Source organism: Aplidium turbinatum, chromosome 14 (genome assembly GCF_918807975.1).
Source record: "Aplidium turbinatum chromosome 14, kaAplTurb1.1, whole genome shotgun sequence".
In the NCBI taxonomy this organism is placed as follows: domain Eukaryota; kingdom Metazoa; phylum Chordata; class Ascidiacea; order Aplousobranchia; family Polyclinidae; genus Aplidium; species Aplidium turbinatum.
Window position 1 is genome coordinate 13695777 of NC_137485.1, and position 16590 is coordinate 13712366.

The 16590-nt window shown below is 37.4% G+C and overlaps 1 protein-coding gene across 2 annotated transcripts; it reads left to right on the forward strand.

Moving 5' to 3' along the window:
- Positions 1-2858: 2858 nt before the first annotated feature.
- Positions 2859-15128, forward strand: LOC145783679 (protein henna-like). 2 transcript variants are annotated; one of them, XM_082595568.1, is made up of 13 exons: positions 2859-2924; positions 3336-3440; positions 3761-3944; positions 4312-4371; positions 6723-6811; positions 7328-7395; positions 8210-8260; positions 8784-8929; positions 11507-11642; positions 12176-12302; positions 12901-13056; positions 13547-13736; positions 14528-15128. In XM_082595568.1, exons 1-13 carry the CDS (start codon positions 2895-2897, stop codon positions 14569-14571), a joined length of 1386 nt encoding a protein of 461 aa, XP_082451694.1. In that variant the 5' UTR covers positions 2859-2894; the 3' UTR covers positions 14572-15128. The 2 variants fall into 2 exon arrangements, with proteins under 2 accessions (XP_082451694.1, XP_082451695.1); XM_082595569.1 differs by lacking the exon at positions 4312-4371.
- Positions 15129-16590: the final 1462 nt, after the last annotated feature.

Sequence of the window (16590 nt, forward strand, 5' to 3'; positions counted from 1 at the left end):
TTGTTGAACTTCGCTCTATTCGTACGATAGATCTCATTCCACTTTGTGATGCAGTTTTCAAACAAAATCAGCTTTAAATCGTGGATCGACTGCAGTGACAGCTTGATACAATTTTTCTGTGCTTATATTTCAATTGTCATATCGGTAAAAGTGTAAGTTTGACTGCAATTGGGTCTAGTGAATCCAATTAGGCTTGCGAATCCAATAGCCTACTCTCTATCATATTACAATAGCGTAGCCAGGGGACTGTGACAATGTGACATCTTCTTGTTTTGTTTGTGACGTGTATTGACGTCATCTGTTAAATCAGCATGGCTACGCTACGCTACTGTTACACTGTTCATCAATAATATAATGTATTGTATGATATATGTTTTCAATTGGTCACCACAAATATTATATTAAACCAGTGACGTAGGCTGGCTAGAAAGAAAATTTTAAGGTGCCGAAAGCAGCTGTTGGAGGAGCAAACGTTATTGAGTATGAATTACAATAGTATTAAAGCGTGGTAGACTGATGGTATTCCACAACATGATCTTGTGGGGGAGAGAGATGTAATTTTGAAGGGGCGATCGTACCCCAGCCCTTCCGTGGTTACCTCCCTGTATTCCCAAATCAATACAATTACCAATCAGTAATAGCGTAACTTTAGGCTAAAGTCAGGGAAAAAATATGACTGAAAACGGCACAATTAAGCTAATAGGTTTTTTTGACCTGTAAGTTACGTTAAATGCGAGACCAGTAGTTTCTGTTATTTTTTTGCATGGGGGCTTCGGGTTGCCCTCTCTGTCAACTATGGCTTTGTAAATTGGCGTCTCACTATGAACGAATAAGCAAAAGTCACTCCACAGCATTGAAACATCAAGCTCTGCAATATACAGTATCTTTATCTTAACTGTACCTTGCGAAGGTTACCATTTTTCATTTAATGACTCAGCTTTAACTTTCTACTGAGAGGTGATACTTTTCACAGCAATGAAAGAACAATTATTTAAAAATAACCACACACTTTAATGCCGCGTGTTGACATTTCAGACAGTTTGCATCATAAAGTAACTGATATACGCCTATTCTGTTTTCAGCCAATCAGAGCACAGTAATTGGATGAGACGGCAAAAGGAAATTGTGACATGAATCCCACGCAACACGATGTTCTGTCTTTCAATGCTCAGCGGGATAGTGTGTGTAGCAGGCTTTGTTTTGCTGTACTGCAGCATGCATATGCATAGAATGTTTGTTCATTTTTCCTTAAACAGAAGTTTTTTTTAATTAGATGCATTATAAATAGAAGTTTCAAAAAGTCAATAACATGCTTTAACGGTTGTTTTTCCTGCAGAGGTATCATCAGCAAACTAAACATAAACAAAGGTTCGTGTGCAATGTTTTTCTGATTCGCTATTGTACCCGAGTTTCCCAAAGATTTTTTTAAATTTAATTTAGCAAAAGGGTAGCAGGTAGTTCATTTTAGAAAGGCTTTTATTTTCGTTACTGTGGGCGGGTTTGTTTTGTTGCTGTACTTGTTAGAATTAAAACAACAATCCATGACGCAAGTTTTGACAAACAGATGAGAGCCTGGGGCAGTTATTACTTGCAACTGCAAGTTTGATGTTGTAACATTGTTATCTAATGTGATGCAAACGCAACTACATTTTGTCTAAGTGAAGAGTCGTTAACTCAAGGAAGAATTCAGCCATTTCAATAAATTAAAATGCTTCTAGATGTTAAACAGATGTAAATTCTTGCAACTTTTGAAAATGTGTCTTTTCGATATTGAAAAAACTTTATCTTTCATAATCTGTTGATTTAGACAAGGCAGTTTGAAAGCTTAAAACTAAAGCAAATGCATAGGAGTGAAACTGGGCAGACACCGTCTAGTTTGGTTTGTCGACAACATTGGTGGAAGTATTTATTTTTGGCTTTTAAGAAAGTTATAAGCAAAAAGGTGAAAAAATAGGCATGCGTGTGATAGCCTAACAGCCTTTCCATTTTGATTCAGTTTCTCAGAGTTGAACTGAGCCGAGAATTGGAAAAATAAAACAAAAACAACCAAGAACAAAATTAAGCTGTTGTGTAATGAAACAGCAAGGAAAGTTGTAAGCACAAATTTACCACCGACATAAAAACTGGATAACATCTGTATTCTTATAACAATGCTAACATCATTGAAGGACTTTTAAGTTTAAATACTGCATTCTGCATACCAATGGAGAGTGTAGGGCTGGAAAAGATTTGGTCAGTACGATGTTGGCTGAAGCAAAACATTTTCATCTGCTTGAAGGAAACGATTGTGATCAGAAATAATCTAATGTTGCTGCATTTAAGCTATGAACTGAATCAAAAGCCCTGACAAAAAAAATTGGTGGAGCAAAGCAAAGAATTATAGAAAGAAACATAGGCTACACAACGTAAAAAAAATAAGACCAGAAATTCTGTATGGTCACTGAACAAAAGAGCAAATTAAGGATGTTACCTTTTGAGCATCAAAGGACTTAGAGTAAAATTTTATTTCCCTACTTAAAATTTTACGATGATGTAGAACACTACACAAAGATAAGTGAATGAATTACAAGAGATAGGAGGAGACCCGTGCAGTAGACGGGGACCAATGAAGCAAAGAAACGGTTGATCGAGGAAGGGTTGAAAAACAATGTTATGTCCACAGCAAAACATAAAAATCTTTTGTTATCTTATGCTTAGCATAAAAATCCGTGAAAGTGTTTGCCAACAGTGTCATCATTAGTAAATGACAATTTTTTAGATATCCAGGGAAGTAACCTAACGTGTAGAAAACGTCTTCAAAAGCATTATTTTAAGTACAGTTGTCAAAATTTGTAAACCTTTCAATTGTTTTATGTTTCAGGAAGAGATTTTAAAACAGTTTCTAAACATTAGCAATGGACGCGACTACAGAAAAAATAAAAACGGTTAGTTTGTTATTTGTTTGTGAGCTAGTTGAGAGGCACTCCCTCAAAGGCAGCACCTATTAGGCTAACCCTCATCTACTGTCGTGGGTGCAACAGTTTGTAAGCCACAAAAAAGTCTGTTTTAACAACAAGAAACTTTAACGCTAATCTCTGCAACCAAAATAAAATTTCAAATAGATTTTGTCCGTCCACAGATAAATTTTACGTTTGTCAACTTAGCTGCAATGTCAGATCCGAGGTTTTGGCAGATTGGATTTCTTTTCAAGGTTTAAGATCTTCAGGGAATACTCTCTCAATAGAAATCCTTTCAAACTTTCGTCTGTTTTCATCCAGCAAATATTCAAGTTGTTGTAAATTCTAATTTTTCGTTTTTTTTTTCATATAGCCTAATGCTTTAATTTCTGTATTCAGACATCTTACGTCAAAGATGCCGATGGCAAATCTGGGCCAACATCTCTCCTGTTGTCAGTTAATGAAGGAGTCGGAACTCTTGCCGGCGCTTTGGATGTATTCAAGGTAGTTTGGATAAGTGTTTCTTGTGCAATAAATTAGAACTTGTATTCATTGGAATTGGTCACTGTATCGAGTTTCGTGATCTTAAAAAAGCGTAAGCTACATTTTTTTTTCATTACAACCGGCACTTCTGAGAATGGGTGGACTATAAACTGCAAAGTTTTGCATCTTGTTTGTTACACGTTTTGGTGACAGTGATATAAAATTAAAATAAATTAGATTCATAACCAACCTTTTTCGTTGCGTACCGATACATGTTAATGACAAAAAATATACTGTAACGAATGCATGAATGCTAATATTTCAGTTTTTTTGTAATTCAGCAACACGGAATCAGCTTGGGTTTCATAGAATCCCGAGTTTCTCAAAGCAAGAAAGATTGCTACGAGTTCGTCATTTCGTGCAAGAACGTCAATGGACACATCAACACAGTCGTAAACCAACTCAAAGAGAAAATGGGATCAGATGTGTTAATTTTGTCCAATGATAAATCTCAAGCTGGAGCAAGTGAGACATTCGATTGATTCAATTGAAAAAAAAAGAATTATTTTAACTTGTTAGAACTCTTGTTTTGAGATTTCTCTTCTAATACATCATCAAATATCTGACTTACTGTTCATGCTAGGCTATGCGACATAGTAGGCTACGTTTGCCGTAAACACCTGATAAGTCCAGTTTTATTTAGGCCTACAATATACTTCCACTTTATGGCTTCGTTTACAGTCAGGCAAAAGAATTAGCAGATAAACATTGAAAATTTGTTTTGATGGATTTATACAAAGGTATTAGCTTTTTTTTTTATTTAGCAACATTTTTAACAAATCTTACAAAATTTTGCTGTTATCCCATGTTTACATTACGGCATTTTTTTTAGTAAAGCAATCACCTGAAGAGGAAAATGTCTCTGGATCCGATTTTAAAAAAGTTTTTAGTGGTAACTGGAATGCAAAACTTACGTTTGCTTTTACTTGCACGTTTTCTATTTAGTTTTATAGAGTTCTTTCTTTTAAGAAATGAACAGATAAACTTAAATTTCACAATAATTGTAATTGCAAACAATTCGATTTGCAAAACCTTTGAATGCCTTTTCAGACTTATTGAGCATTTCTATGCAAATTGAACAAATAATAACTCACGTAGCCTACTTTTTGTTTTTTTACTTGTTTTATTTGGTTTATTGATTTGGTCTTAAAAATATCTTTTTGCTGCATCGTGCTTGATTGCACTCTCTTCGATCGCTTTGGACATGCATGTGCTGCGTTTGGACAGACGACAGGTTATAGCACAATCGGATATATTAGGTTATGACAAATTTGTGGGACTAGCTATAACATACATTTTAATTTAAAATTAGCTTTGGTACTTGGTTTACGACCATACGCTATATTGCGATTTTTGATCGCTAAATCACTCAGTTAAGAAAAGAAACCTTTTACGGAAGTTTTGTGTCTGCCCTGAACTGCATTTGTAATGGTAAGATAAAATTGATTGCTGGTGAGAATATTTATCCTCGGACTGAGGAAGCTTTTTAGGGTGCTTAACCCTGCTCCTTGATCCTGGTGCTTTGAATCACAGACGCAGGCCCAGTTACCGAGATTGACAGAGTGAAGTCTTCGCTTGTGGAAGTGTTGTAATCTGTGAATTATTTCATCCACAAGTTTCCGCTGAATGGAGCTTAGACTTTAAATGCGTTGCTCAAACGCACACCCCGAGAGTCGAACCAGCGCCGCTTGACCTTGTTCGTTGCTTGCTGCACGAAGTGAGGCGATGTACCAAGTGAGCTAATGGGGCGAATATTGATGATGCATGACGCAATTGTAATTGAATGCGACTAAGAGACGCTGACATGACTTTATCGCATGATGATCAAATTTTTCTAACTTCGTCATTTGCAGTATTTAAGCTTTTTCAATACTTTGCGTTATTTTTTAAATTAGTTTAGTTACATCTTACATCAACTGCCATCTATGATATTTGATTCATACAGAAGCTTTGTTGATAAATGGTTGAAGCCCATGATCTTGTTTATAAATGTTGATAATCAAAACCTATTATTACTTCATTTACGACAATGAGTCCACGTTTGTTGTTTGCTTTGATTGAATTTAATCGATAACATTTGTGAGGTAAATCTGAATTTTTTAATTGTGACAAATGTTGGACAATGCTATGTTTGCAACAACAACGAAACAAGGAAAGTATTTACCTCAATGCAATAAATTGAGCCGAAGCGACTTAATTTTATTGCGACAATACTGCGCAAGTCACGCCCAATAAAAAGGTCGTTGGACTATGTGTAGACAAACACATGCTTCTTTTAGTAAAACAAACTTTTCGCTTTACCCTAAATGGGTCATGCGAAGGAGCTACTTATGTTTTTCATACAAACACCAATCGTCTTTATGCTTATTCAATGTATGCACATTGCACAATGCACTTGACTTTGGCGATGCCTTTGCGTCACTTTGCAAATACACACTTGAAATAAACAAAGGGTGGAGATTGGGTGTGGAATCATTTGGTAACGTTAAAGTTTCACATTGTACTGCGGTTTGTATTTGTCTATTTACAGCGTTTATGCATGAGATACATACCAACTTAGGCTAATAGACAGTCAATTTCACTTACATATTTTAACAGACTATACAACATTTGAAGTTATGCATATGAATGTAATTCCTCGAGCTAAACGTCAACTCAAAACTATTTTGTTCATTCTTTATCATGATATGATTGAAAAATAATATAAAAAATATGAAATGGATCAGATCTAGCTTTTTTCGTAAATTATTTTATGAAATTTTTTTTAGAACAAATGCATGAATTTAATGTTCAAATTAACACTTCAAGACAAAACTCTGACTTTATAACATCTTATATCATAGCCCTATTAGCCCATAATGCAATGTAACCTAATAAGTAAGTTTGTTACAAGAAACTTGTGACAGTGACAAATTTGACAAATTTTAACACCCATAGCCAGTCACAACCTATGTTTTATCAGCCCAAATTGGTGTGAGTTGCATAGCCGAGTGATGAGAGCCATTGTTCGACGTTGGAGAGGCCGAAGGTTCCGCACCGCTCAAGAGCATGTGGATGTGTCTTTGACAAGGCACGCTGTCGATTGCAAAGTGGCACACCTTCGACTATAGCCCTTGATTTCTTTCATGTGTGAGCAGTAGGCTACTCTGTTCTAAAAAGAAATGCCTTAGGCCCTTTCTGGAGCTATGTCCTGCTGAATGGTGTCATTATTTGCAATTAACAAATGAATCAAATTATTTTCAGCGCCATGGTTTCCGCAAAGAATCGAGGACTTGGATCAGTTTGCAAACCAAATATTGTCGTACGGGTCAGAGTTGAGTTCCGATCACCCGGTAAGAGTTTGTTTTTGCCGTTTTTAAAACTCCGGTTTGCAGGTTAATTTTTCTGGAAAATTATTGGTTCTAAATTCGCTCGTCATGGTTTTACATGAGGCTGATCTACCTATCATAACGTATAATGTGAAGATTAGAGAACAGTTTCTAAAATCTGCGCTATAATGCTGTGATGTTTCGCGCTTGTCATTAACGTGTTTCTAAAATCTGCGCTATAATGCTGTGATGTTTCGCGCTTGTCATTAACGTGCGTTACTTAGCATGGGTTTGCTTGTTTTACAATGTTTGACACAACGGTTGACATGCTTTGGCTTACTTTGAATCAGTAAGTCCAATATGGGCCGACAATCATTACACAAGTAGCCATGTTTTAAATTACACAAGTAGCCATGCTATGCTTCAAATTCTAGTTGTAGAAAAGATCGAGTTCTATCAGTGTAATTTGCAGTCCTGTTTTATACCACGGTCGTTATGATGCTCCGTAACCCAACCTTGGTAACTTATGTTCTATTTCAGGGATTTACGGATGAAGTTTACAGAAAGAGAAGAAAGCAGTTTGCAGACATCGCTTTCAATTACAAGCAGTAAGATAGCTTAAAAACAAAACTAGATATAAAAATAATATTGCCTGCTTTGATTGTAACTTGAAGCCTCAATCAAAAATAACGTAATATCTCAATATCGTGTCACTACATAGTGTTGACAGGGGTCCAGACTCCAGAGGGTACTTTTAGATCCGGGCTCGCTATGATTTTAGGGGCCCGTGACTATTTTAAGGGGCCCAGGAACTTGAAGAAACCTTTTCTTTGTATTTGTTTAATTTGGTGCGTTTTTCTTAAGGTAAATTTTGGACCCGAGAGTCTCATTGGTACCCGGCCCAAATTATCCTTTCAACGGCGTACTTGTTACAGTAGTTGAAAAGATATAAATGATGTTTTTACCGAGTTCTGTCGTGAAACTGATAAAATAGACGTTGATGTCTCTTAGTCTCTGTTTCGATTTCTTGACGTTATTGAGAAGGAAAAGTTCCACCAGAATCCTTTATTTATTATGTAACCGAACGATTAAAAATAATAAGTAAATAAGATCCGTTAGGTTTACAAATTTGTATATTTTATTAGTAAAGCTTTCGCCACCGTAAAGGCGGCTTTTTCGGCGTCTTTTTCAAACAAAAATCTTTAAGAATTCTTGTGCTGTCTATTATATAGGCAACTTTTGACACCTGTATATTCTAAGGTAACTCAACTCAGGGAGACAAAGACTACAATATTGTAGAAGTACTCTTTGTTAACTTTGTTTAGAATTTTGATATTGAAAAACTTTGTGAAGGTTTGTTTATTTTTTTAGTAGAGTGTGGTTAATTTGTGTGCAATGAAATTGACAACAGATGTTTTGCAGTGGCCAAGATATACCTATGGTGGAATACACAGAACAAGAAATTAAAACATGGTAAGGAAACAATATAGGCTACTGCTAAAATAAGTTATAGTCTGTAATAAATAGATTTCTGCATAGGCTACCCGAAGCAAAAATAATCTTTTAAAAAAAAAAATTATTTTGGAGAAGCAAAGTTATTCTTAAGTTCTTTGCCGAAATAAAGTTTTGAATGAAAACACAAATGAATAGAAAACTGTCAGTCATTGCTTTTGTTTTCAGTAGTTCTGTTAACTTTCGTAATTAAGCTACTTTGTTGGTAATTTATTTGCATTCTCCCAACGGTCATTCCATTTTGAACCTAAAAATATATCAAATGCACTTATTTCTGAGTTTTGCTCGTGTTCTTGTTTTGACTTAACCTACAGTATTATTATTGGTAAAAGATAGTGCTTCTCTTCTGAGCTGCGGTTTTCAGTAAAAACGTATGCGCCATGCAATGACAATACTATTGGAATGACACACGCAGTTTAGATAAACTTCACATATTTTTGTACTTACTGTACGTTGGTGTCAGTATGTAAAATAATATTTACAGGAATACGATGTTTACAAAGTTGGTCGATTTGTATCCAACTCATGCGTGTCGGGAGTTCAATCGAGTGTTTCCATTGCTACGTGACAACTGCAATTACGGGCCAAACAATATTCCTCAACTACGAGACATTTCAAACTTCTTGCACAGTAAGATGTCAGCAACCTTATTGAAAATCTTACCAGGTTTAAAAATGATGATTGCAAAACAGTGGTGGTTCTACAAAAGCGGACATTGCAGCTTTGTATTCCTTGTATGCTTTGCAAAAAGATGGAAGAGGAAAAAGGCCATCCTGGAAGAAGCTATAGCCTAGGCTAGCCCACAGTTCTAGGCTAGAGGTGTACGGAGTAAGTTTCTTTTGAAATCTTGCTCCAAATATTTTTGGGAAATTGACTCCAAACTCCATTTCGACTCCAAACCAGAAACCACAACCCAGATTTTTTTTATACCTTAACTTATACCTTCCCTATCCTCTGTCATGAAACAAAAGCATATTTTCAAATAAAAAAAATGGATGCTTTGGAAATAAAACCATAGAAGTAGCCTACACAAAAACAACAACTGCACCAAGAACAGCGTAAATCTTAGTTGGATCAATTACATTACAATTAGGCTACAATTACACCATCAACTTTTTTAATTACATTACAATTAGCCTATATTGTTCTAAAATTTTCTAATTACAATTTCAATTACAATAACTAGATGGCAGTTGTGGACGTTTCCGACTTGATTGGGAATGGAACGTCTGTCGAGATTGTAGCCTACCACTGTATCCAGTATGGCGTTCTTAACTAAGTCGGATACGTCTACAATTCCCATCAAGTTGAAAGTTCGATTCCCGCTCAAGACATATGGATATGCACCACTGATAGGCTAATCCCAAACAAAAATGAAGTTCGAGTATGGCGTCTTCCCTTTTTTGTTCGATCGGGACATTAATTATTTTACAAATCTCCACATCCCCTTAAATGTAAATACATTTCAATTGCAAAAATTAAATGTTTCAATATTTATGTTTATCGATGATTGTTTACAGTGTGATATTTATAGTTTTACAGTTTGATATTATGTTCAGTGATTGTTTACAGTTTACCAAAAACAAGTAAAATTACGTTTGAAAAAAATCAGCTTGCAATCAGGGCCGGATTTAGCTGATGGGGGGCCCGGGGCACTTTTAGATCGGGGGGCCCCGTGCAAAAAAATTTTTCGCGCCTACGCCGCGTAAAACCATCTCTACGTCTACAGCAGTGGCGGATTCGGAATGTAATTCATGGGTGGGCCTACGAAATATCTTGGTGGGCCTTCACCAATGATGCCACGGCGGGCCAGCATACAAAAAAAGTTTTACCGGAGCTTCTACACAAGGTGGAGTCTTCTAGGTTTCGAGTTAAAAAAGTAGATTATAAATGTCATTATAATCCGAACTGTCAATGAGTTGTCTTTCAAAAGACAAAAGTGTTAAGTTGTTAAGACGTCCAGTCAGCATGGATGATTTCAAGCGCGTTTGGATCCTGTTTGTTTCGGAGAAAAGTCTCTCAACGCTGCAGGACGTGGAAGGCAGTGTTATGATGGTCCTTAAAACACTGTTCATGTTCGGGAAAATGTCAGCAGGGCAGCTATCCAGCAGCCTCCTTCCATTAATGCAGGAAAGTTTTCCCAATCCATTTTCCCTCTGATGTGTTGAATGAATACAGCATGTTCAGCATATGCGGTCTCAATGCCATACAGTGCACACGGATCATTTAGAATGTTTTTTTTTTTGGGTATCATGCTGTGAAATAGTGATGCCACGGATAATTCAGTTCTAGTGTTCTTGGTGGTTCTAGTGTTAAACATTAATATTTTTTTTGCATGAATCTGACTTTGGGTGGGCCCGCTGTGAATCTGGGTGGGCCTGTACCAATCAGGCCCACCCGGTAGATCCGCCCCTGGTCTACAGTAGCATTACTCCAGTACTGCACAGCATTTTGCAGAAACTTTAAAGGCCAAAAGGAAAAAAATAACACAAAATCACATTTTTTTCCATATAGGGGGGCCCTTCAAAAGTCGGGGGGCCCGGGGCAACTGCCCCTTCTGCCCCCCCCTAAATCCGGGCCTGCTTGCAATGTAGAAGTCCCTTTTGAACTCCAAATAGCGGCTCAACAAAAGTGTAGGCTGATTGTAATTTGGTCTAAAGATTTTTGATATTACAACTAGATTAGGCTACAATTAGCCTACAATTATTATTACGCAGCAACAAAAAGTTTCAATTACAATTATAATTACAGTTACATGAAAATGTGTAATTAATTATATTTAGTTACAATTGCAATTGATCCAACTCTGCGTAAATATTTGTATGCTAAAAGTATCAACTGGCAAACAATCAGACTCTGGTTCCAATCCAGCTCTTGCTTTTGACAAGGTTCAGACTTCAGCTCTATTCCGACTGCGGCCGAAAACCGAAACTCCAACTCCTAAATAGACTACACTAAAATCCGGCTTCTGCATACCTCTGGTCCAAGCTATGTTCGGTTGTAGGGGTGTGAAGGTTTCTTCTCATGAGCCATCGTTACGGGATTTTGCTGTTTGCATAACCGGATGTTTACAGGCTACATTTTTGAGATATCGAAGTGGACTTAATAAACAACGCTTCGTAGAAAAACTTGTGTTCTATTTGGATTCTTTGTGTAGTAGCAGCATCATCATGTCTTTATTTTGACAAACTTGTTTTTGCAATTTAGAAACGACAGGATTTCGACTACGACCAGTTGCTGGTCTTTTGTCATCACGTGACTTCTTGGCAGGATTGGCTTTCCGTGTGTTTCATGCTACTCAATATATACGTCATCACTCCAGACCTCTATACACACCTGAGCCGTAAGTAAAAGAACAACTAGAACAGTTTTAGAATAACTATTTTCTGTAGCCTACTCGACAGTTCATCAAGCAACAATTTCTGCAAAGAAATATTTAGGGAAGCAAATATCTGTTTGGCACCCTAACACTTCATCATCATCATCCATTTGTCCTTTCTTTAGTATTTTTATATGAGACTTAACGTTGTCCCTGCTTGCAGGGGTGCGCCAGTTTTTGCAACCCTTTCATCATGCTTTCCGGTTGTTGGGGTTGATTCTATCAAGACTTGTAAAATTAGTTAAAATAAAAAGCAAAACATTCAACAAATGTCCTAGTGCAACACTTTTTGAGTAGGCCTACTTTAGGAGTTTGTCAAACTGGAGTGAACCCATTGACTGATTGTTCTACTTTGCTGTAGCGTTGTTGGAGACACATGAGCCAAATTAACCAATTAAACAAACACCTGCCTCTTAAAACTAACATCAGCTTTGCCGAGTGGCCCTGAGCAGACTGTGCGCCAGACTATATCAAAACATGCGATGCTTTGTCAACAGAGATGTTTGCCACGAACTGATCGGACACGTTCCTTTATTTTCTGATCCGGCCTTTGCTCAATTTTCCCAAGAAATTGGTCTTGCTTCCCTTGGAGCTCCTGACGACTGGATAGAAAAGCTAGCAACGGTACATGGATCATTAAAAATAATTTTATTTTAGTTTAAGTCCAACGGTATTGCATTAGCTTCATAATGCATAGGTGTTGGTATGGTCTCCTCATGGAGCAAAGTAATGACGTGGCCCGGATTGATTTACTCAAACGTGGATTTAAATTTTACATCTACCATCACGATTTTTAAGATGTAATAATTCTTCGAAGCACAGCCAAGACTGCTGTTGGGTTAAGTTAAACTTGTGAAGATTGAAGTTGCAAATAGATGTGTTTTACCAGAGAAGTCATGTGTACTAATTGTGTAGCCCTTGGTTAAAAAGGGCTACATGCATTGGTAGGTTTCAAGCTAGTTAGCAACCGGTTCGTTTTGTCCAAAATTAGCCACACTTGGCCACTCTAATTATATTATGTGCACTCCAAAAAGTTGGCCAGAAACCAATTCTGCAAACTTCTTATTTTTAGGAATCGGTTTGCGCGATCTGGACGAATCCCACTACTGGCTGTACGTCAGTGGTCTACTTAAAAGGCAACAAGCTCTTACTTTCGTAGCCATATGTTTATATTTTTATTGTTTCTTACGGAATCACAAGATACATTTCATATTTTGTACAGTGTTATTGGTTCACCGTAGAGTTTGGAATGTGCAGACAGGATGGAGAGCTGAAAGCATACGGAGCTGGGCTGTTGTCGTCGTTTGGAGAACTTCAGTACTGCTTGAGCGACAAGCCAGAGATTCGAGACTTTGAACCGCTGCAAACAGGAGTTCAGGTTTAACCTTAAATTGCTTTTCTTTAATCCACTATGACGAATGTCGCTAACTTCAGTGACGTAGCTAGAAAGAAAACTTTAGAGGGGCAAATATTTTAATGTTTGAAATAAAGAGTTCGTTTTAAAACATAACAACTGAATGCAGCAAGGCATTTGTCATTCAACATGTAATACAATGACATCAAAACGTTGTAATAGTATTAAAAACACTTTTTTGGGGGGGAATAAAATTTGAGCGAGCAATTGCTCGATCCCCCAAGCCCTTCCTCCAGTGGCTGTCTCTGACCAACTTTGTAACAAAACGACGATTCTGACCACTAACTATGAGGACGTATTATTGTTATGATAGGCTACTTCAGCAGTATCCAAGTGTGTTCAAAAAGTCGTTTCATAACAACCGAAAAAGTTCTGTTTTTTTTGTTGTAAAGATTCCTATTGTATAGCAGATAGTTTCTGTCTGACAGTTTTCTGCATTTTCCGGTAAACAAAGAAATATCCAATCACGGAATACCAACCAGTCTACTTCGTAGCTGATAGCTTTGAGTCGGCGAAACAAAAAATGCAAGATGTATGCAAACTGATTCCCCGCCCGTTTGCTGTTCGCTACAACCCGTACACAGAGTCTGTGGAAGTGATCGACACCAAAGAAAAACTTGTTCGCATATCTGCTGAACTGCACAGTGAGTGTTGTACAGTAGACTAAGTACACAACGGGAGCCAGGCCGTTATGGCGGGGTGGGCAATCAACATGTAGGCTATTGTAGGCTATATAGGGAAGCAACAAAACTAACCAAATGAGCCTATAAGCACCTTCAAACTTAACGCATCATCCACATGATTTTAAGAGGAGGGCAAAACAAATCTTTGCGATAGCTACAGTACTTCATCACCCTCTTTTTCTGGATAAACAAAAATTATTTTAAGACTGCATTACATAGAGTATAGACTATTTGACAATACAGTATGTTTAGGACTTTTTCACGTTCATTGGCGTGCTAATGGTTGTTGGAAAAATTGTATAAATTTTTTCTACAAATTCTTAAATATTTTTTTCATCTGACAATCCTGCCTACTCAGCATTATAATACGGTAGCCTAGTACTTGTTTTTGATATAGTGCTGAATGATGTCCATCGCAGAATGCGTTGCTCCTCAGCTCATTACAAAGCAAACAGTGTCAATGCAGCCGTATAGAGGCATAACTGAGTACATTGTTACCCGAATGTATTCCATTGCTGAGTGCCAAGCAGGAATAAGATTTAGTACCACATATAAAAAGTCTTTGGTATGACCCGACAGGGCATTGAACCCATGCCTACCGATTCAGAGACGGCTCATTAACCATTAAGCTACCAAGGCGTATTTAATCTTTACGTGCGAGCAAAAACATTTAAAATGAAAGATCCAATTGCTAATGTAGTGTACAAACTCTATACTAAACCCATGTCTAAAGTGCCTGAACATTTTCGAAGGTGATTTCAATGTCTTGAAAGAAGCCATCGAGAGACTCAACTGAACAAACCGAAGTAGAAGAGACGACTGTGTACATTCTACACAAAGACATAAACTTTGTTTTCGGACAAGTGCTGCATTGCAACCAACTGTGTATATTGTATAGGTATTCTGCTGGAATGGGTGTAATAGTCACTGTACATATGAGCTAACTAAACATTTATTCTGGCATAAACTTGCCTAGTGCTGTCTTTTTTCGGTAGATTACTCAATGCCTTACCAAAAACTATTGCTGGGTGGTTTATCGAGCAATTGAAGATGGGTGCAGAGCCTTTGACAGAGAGAAAGGTCAACATAGCTTAGAAGTATTTGATTTGGGGCCCTAGAAGCTCATTAGTACCGGGCCCAAATTATCCTCTAAACGGCTCTGTGTGCGTGTATGCAGTGTTGATGCCCGGTTTAGCTTTAATGTATTGTAGAGCCTTAGGAAAGACAGTACAATTGCACGAACGCGGAGTTTTCTGGTGATTGATTTTTTGCATAAACCTGTTACAAGTGTCTTATAGTTTCTATGCAATTCTTGCTACTTGCAAATATGTGTAAATAAACTTTGCAATGTGATGGACAACAGCTTTGTTCAGTAATCAACTCACCAAATGTCGAGGAATAGAGACACCTGAAATTATACGTCATAAAGGTTGTTGTTGACGTTTATGAAGTAGGCTATGATTTAATTGAATATGAGCGTCATAACAACATAAAGTAGGTCTACAAAGCACCAAACACACAAAAATAGAAAAGCAAAACGAAATAACGTCAGACAAATGTCATTTTATGTTTTAACTATGTTTAATGCAACAATTCGTCTGGGTTGTTAGATGCCAAATATTTTCTTTACATTTTGATAACATGAACTCTTATGAGAGTGTCAAAATTTTGTTTCAGAAAAAATGCAACATTTTCAGTTGCAAATAAAACATTAACTGATAGCCACAGGCCTGCAACATCTTGGTGCAAATTCGATCTCGCTTAGAAAGAAAGTTATTGCAATTAATTATTATAGGGCTCAAGGGGCTATGGAGAGGTAGAACCTTTCACTGACTGATGCGTAGGCCTAATACAAAGCCTTTCGTCTGTTACTGGTCCTCACAACCCAGGCGAAAGGACATGCTGCAGGAAACTCCAGCCTCTGTCTGTGTATCAAGACCGTCCCAGCTAAAACCTGCGCGAGGAGAGCCTGTTATGCTCTGTGCTAACCTGGGCGGATCTAGAGCAGCCAACTCGAGAACATTTAACAAAATCGCTGGCAGCAGGGCAATGGATTTCTTGTCTCACCGGAATTGCTCTATGGTGAGTTCAACGATGAGGTCAGAATAAGATGTTTGGCAGAAGATCCCGACACGTAGACAAGGACAAAGATCAAAAATCTCAGTTAGCGAGATACTGCGATGGTGAAAAGAACTTTGGAGGCTCTATCACTATAATTTTATACTTCCAAACTATCTCCTACTATGAACAAGCTAAAAAAGAAAACAAACTTTAGTTGGTCAGATAATAGGGGGAGAGTGGGGTTGGTTGAATCGGGGGTTGGTTGAATCACGGTTTACTGCGCTGAGACTAAAATCATTGAACCGAATCAGATAACTTGTTTCGCAAGGCATGGCCATCATTTCAGCATGCTGCAACGCACAAGTTTCGAAGTTGGTGTTTAGTTGGCGTTTTTGAATACCCCCATACTTTATAGCTGTTTGTAACATTTCAGTGTTGTTTGTATTTTTCGTTTAGCGTTAGTTAGATAGTGTGCAGATGAGAAGGTGGGAGTTATTTTTGTAGCCAGTTAACTAAGTGTTAAGAAATTAGTAATGACGGCCAAGTTCAAACTCAGTGTAAAATAGCTTTTACTCTTATTTTCTGTGATATCTTGGTGAGGTTGGTTGAATCACGTGATTCAACCAACCTCGTTATATTTTCACCAGATGAAATCATTAATCAGAGATGAATCAAATAATCTGCCAAATGAATCCACTAACCAGTGTGATCATGTTCAAACGTCTGTGATGTCACAGAGCATTGGCGTTGCTGA

Coding starts and splice junctions, on each gene's coding strand:
- LOC145783679 (XM_082595568.1), top strand. CDS start 2,895: ATGGACGCGACTACAGAAAAAATAAAAACG. Junction 3,441..3,760: donor GCGCTTTGGATGTATTCAAG/GTAGTTTGGATA, acceptor TTTGTAATTCAG/CAACACGGAATCAGCTTGGG. Junction 13,737..14,527: donor CATATCTGCTGAACTGCACA/GTGAGTGTTGTA, acceptor ACATTTTCGAAG/GTGATTTCAATGTCTTGAAA.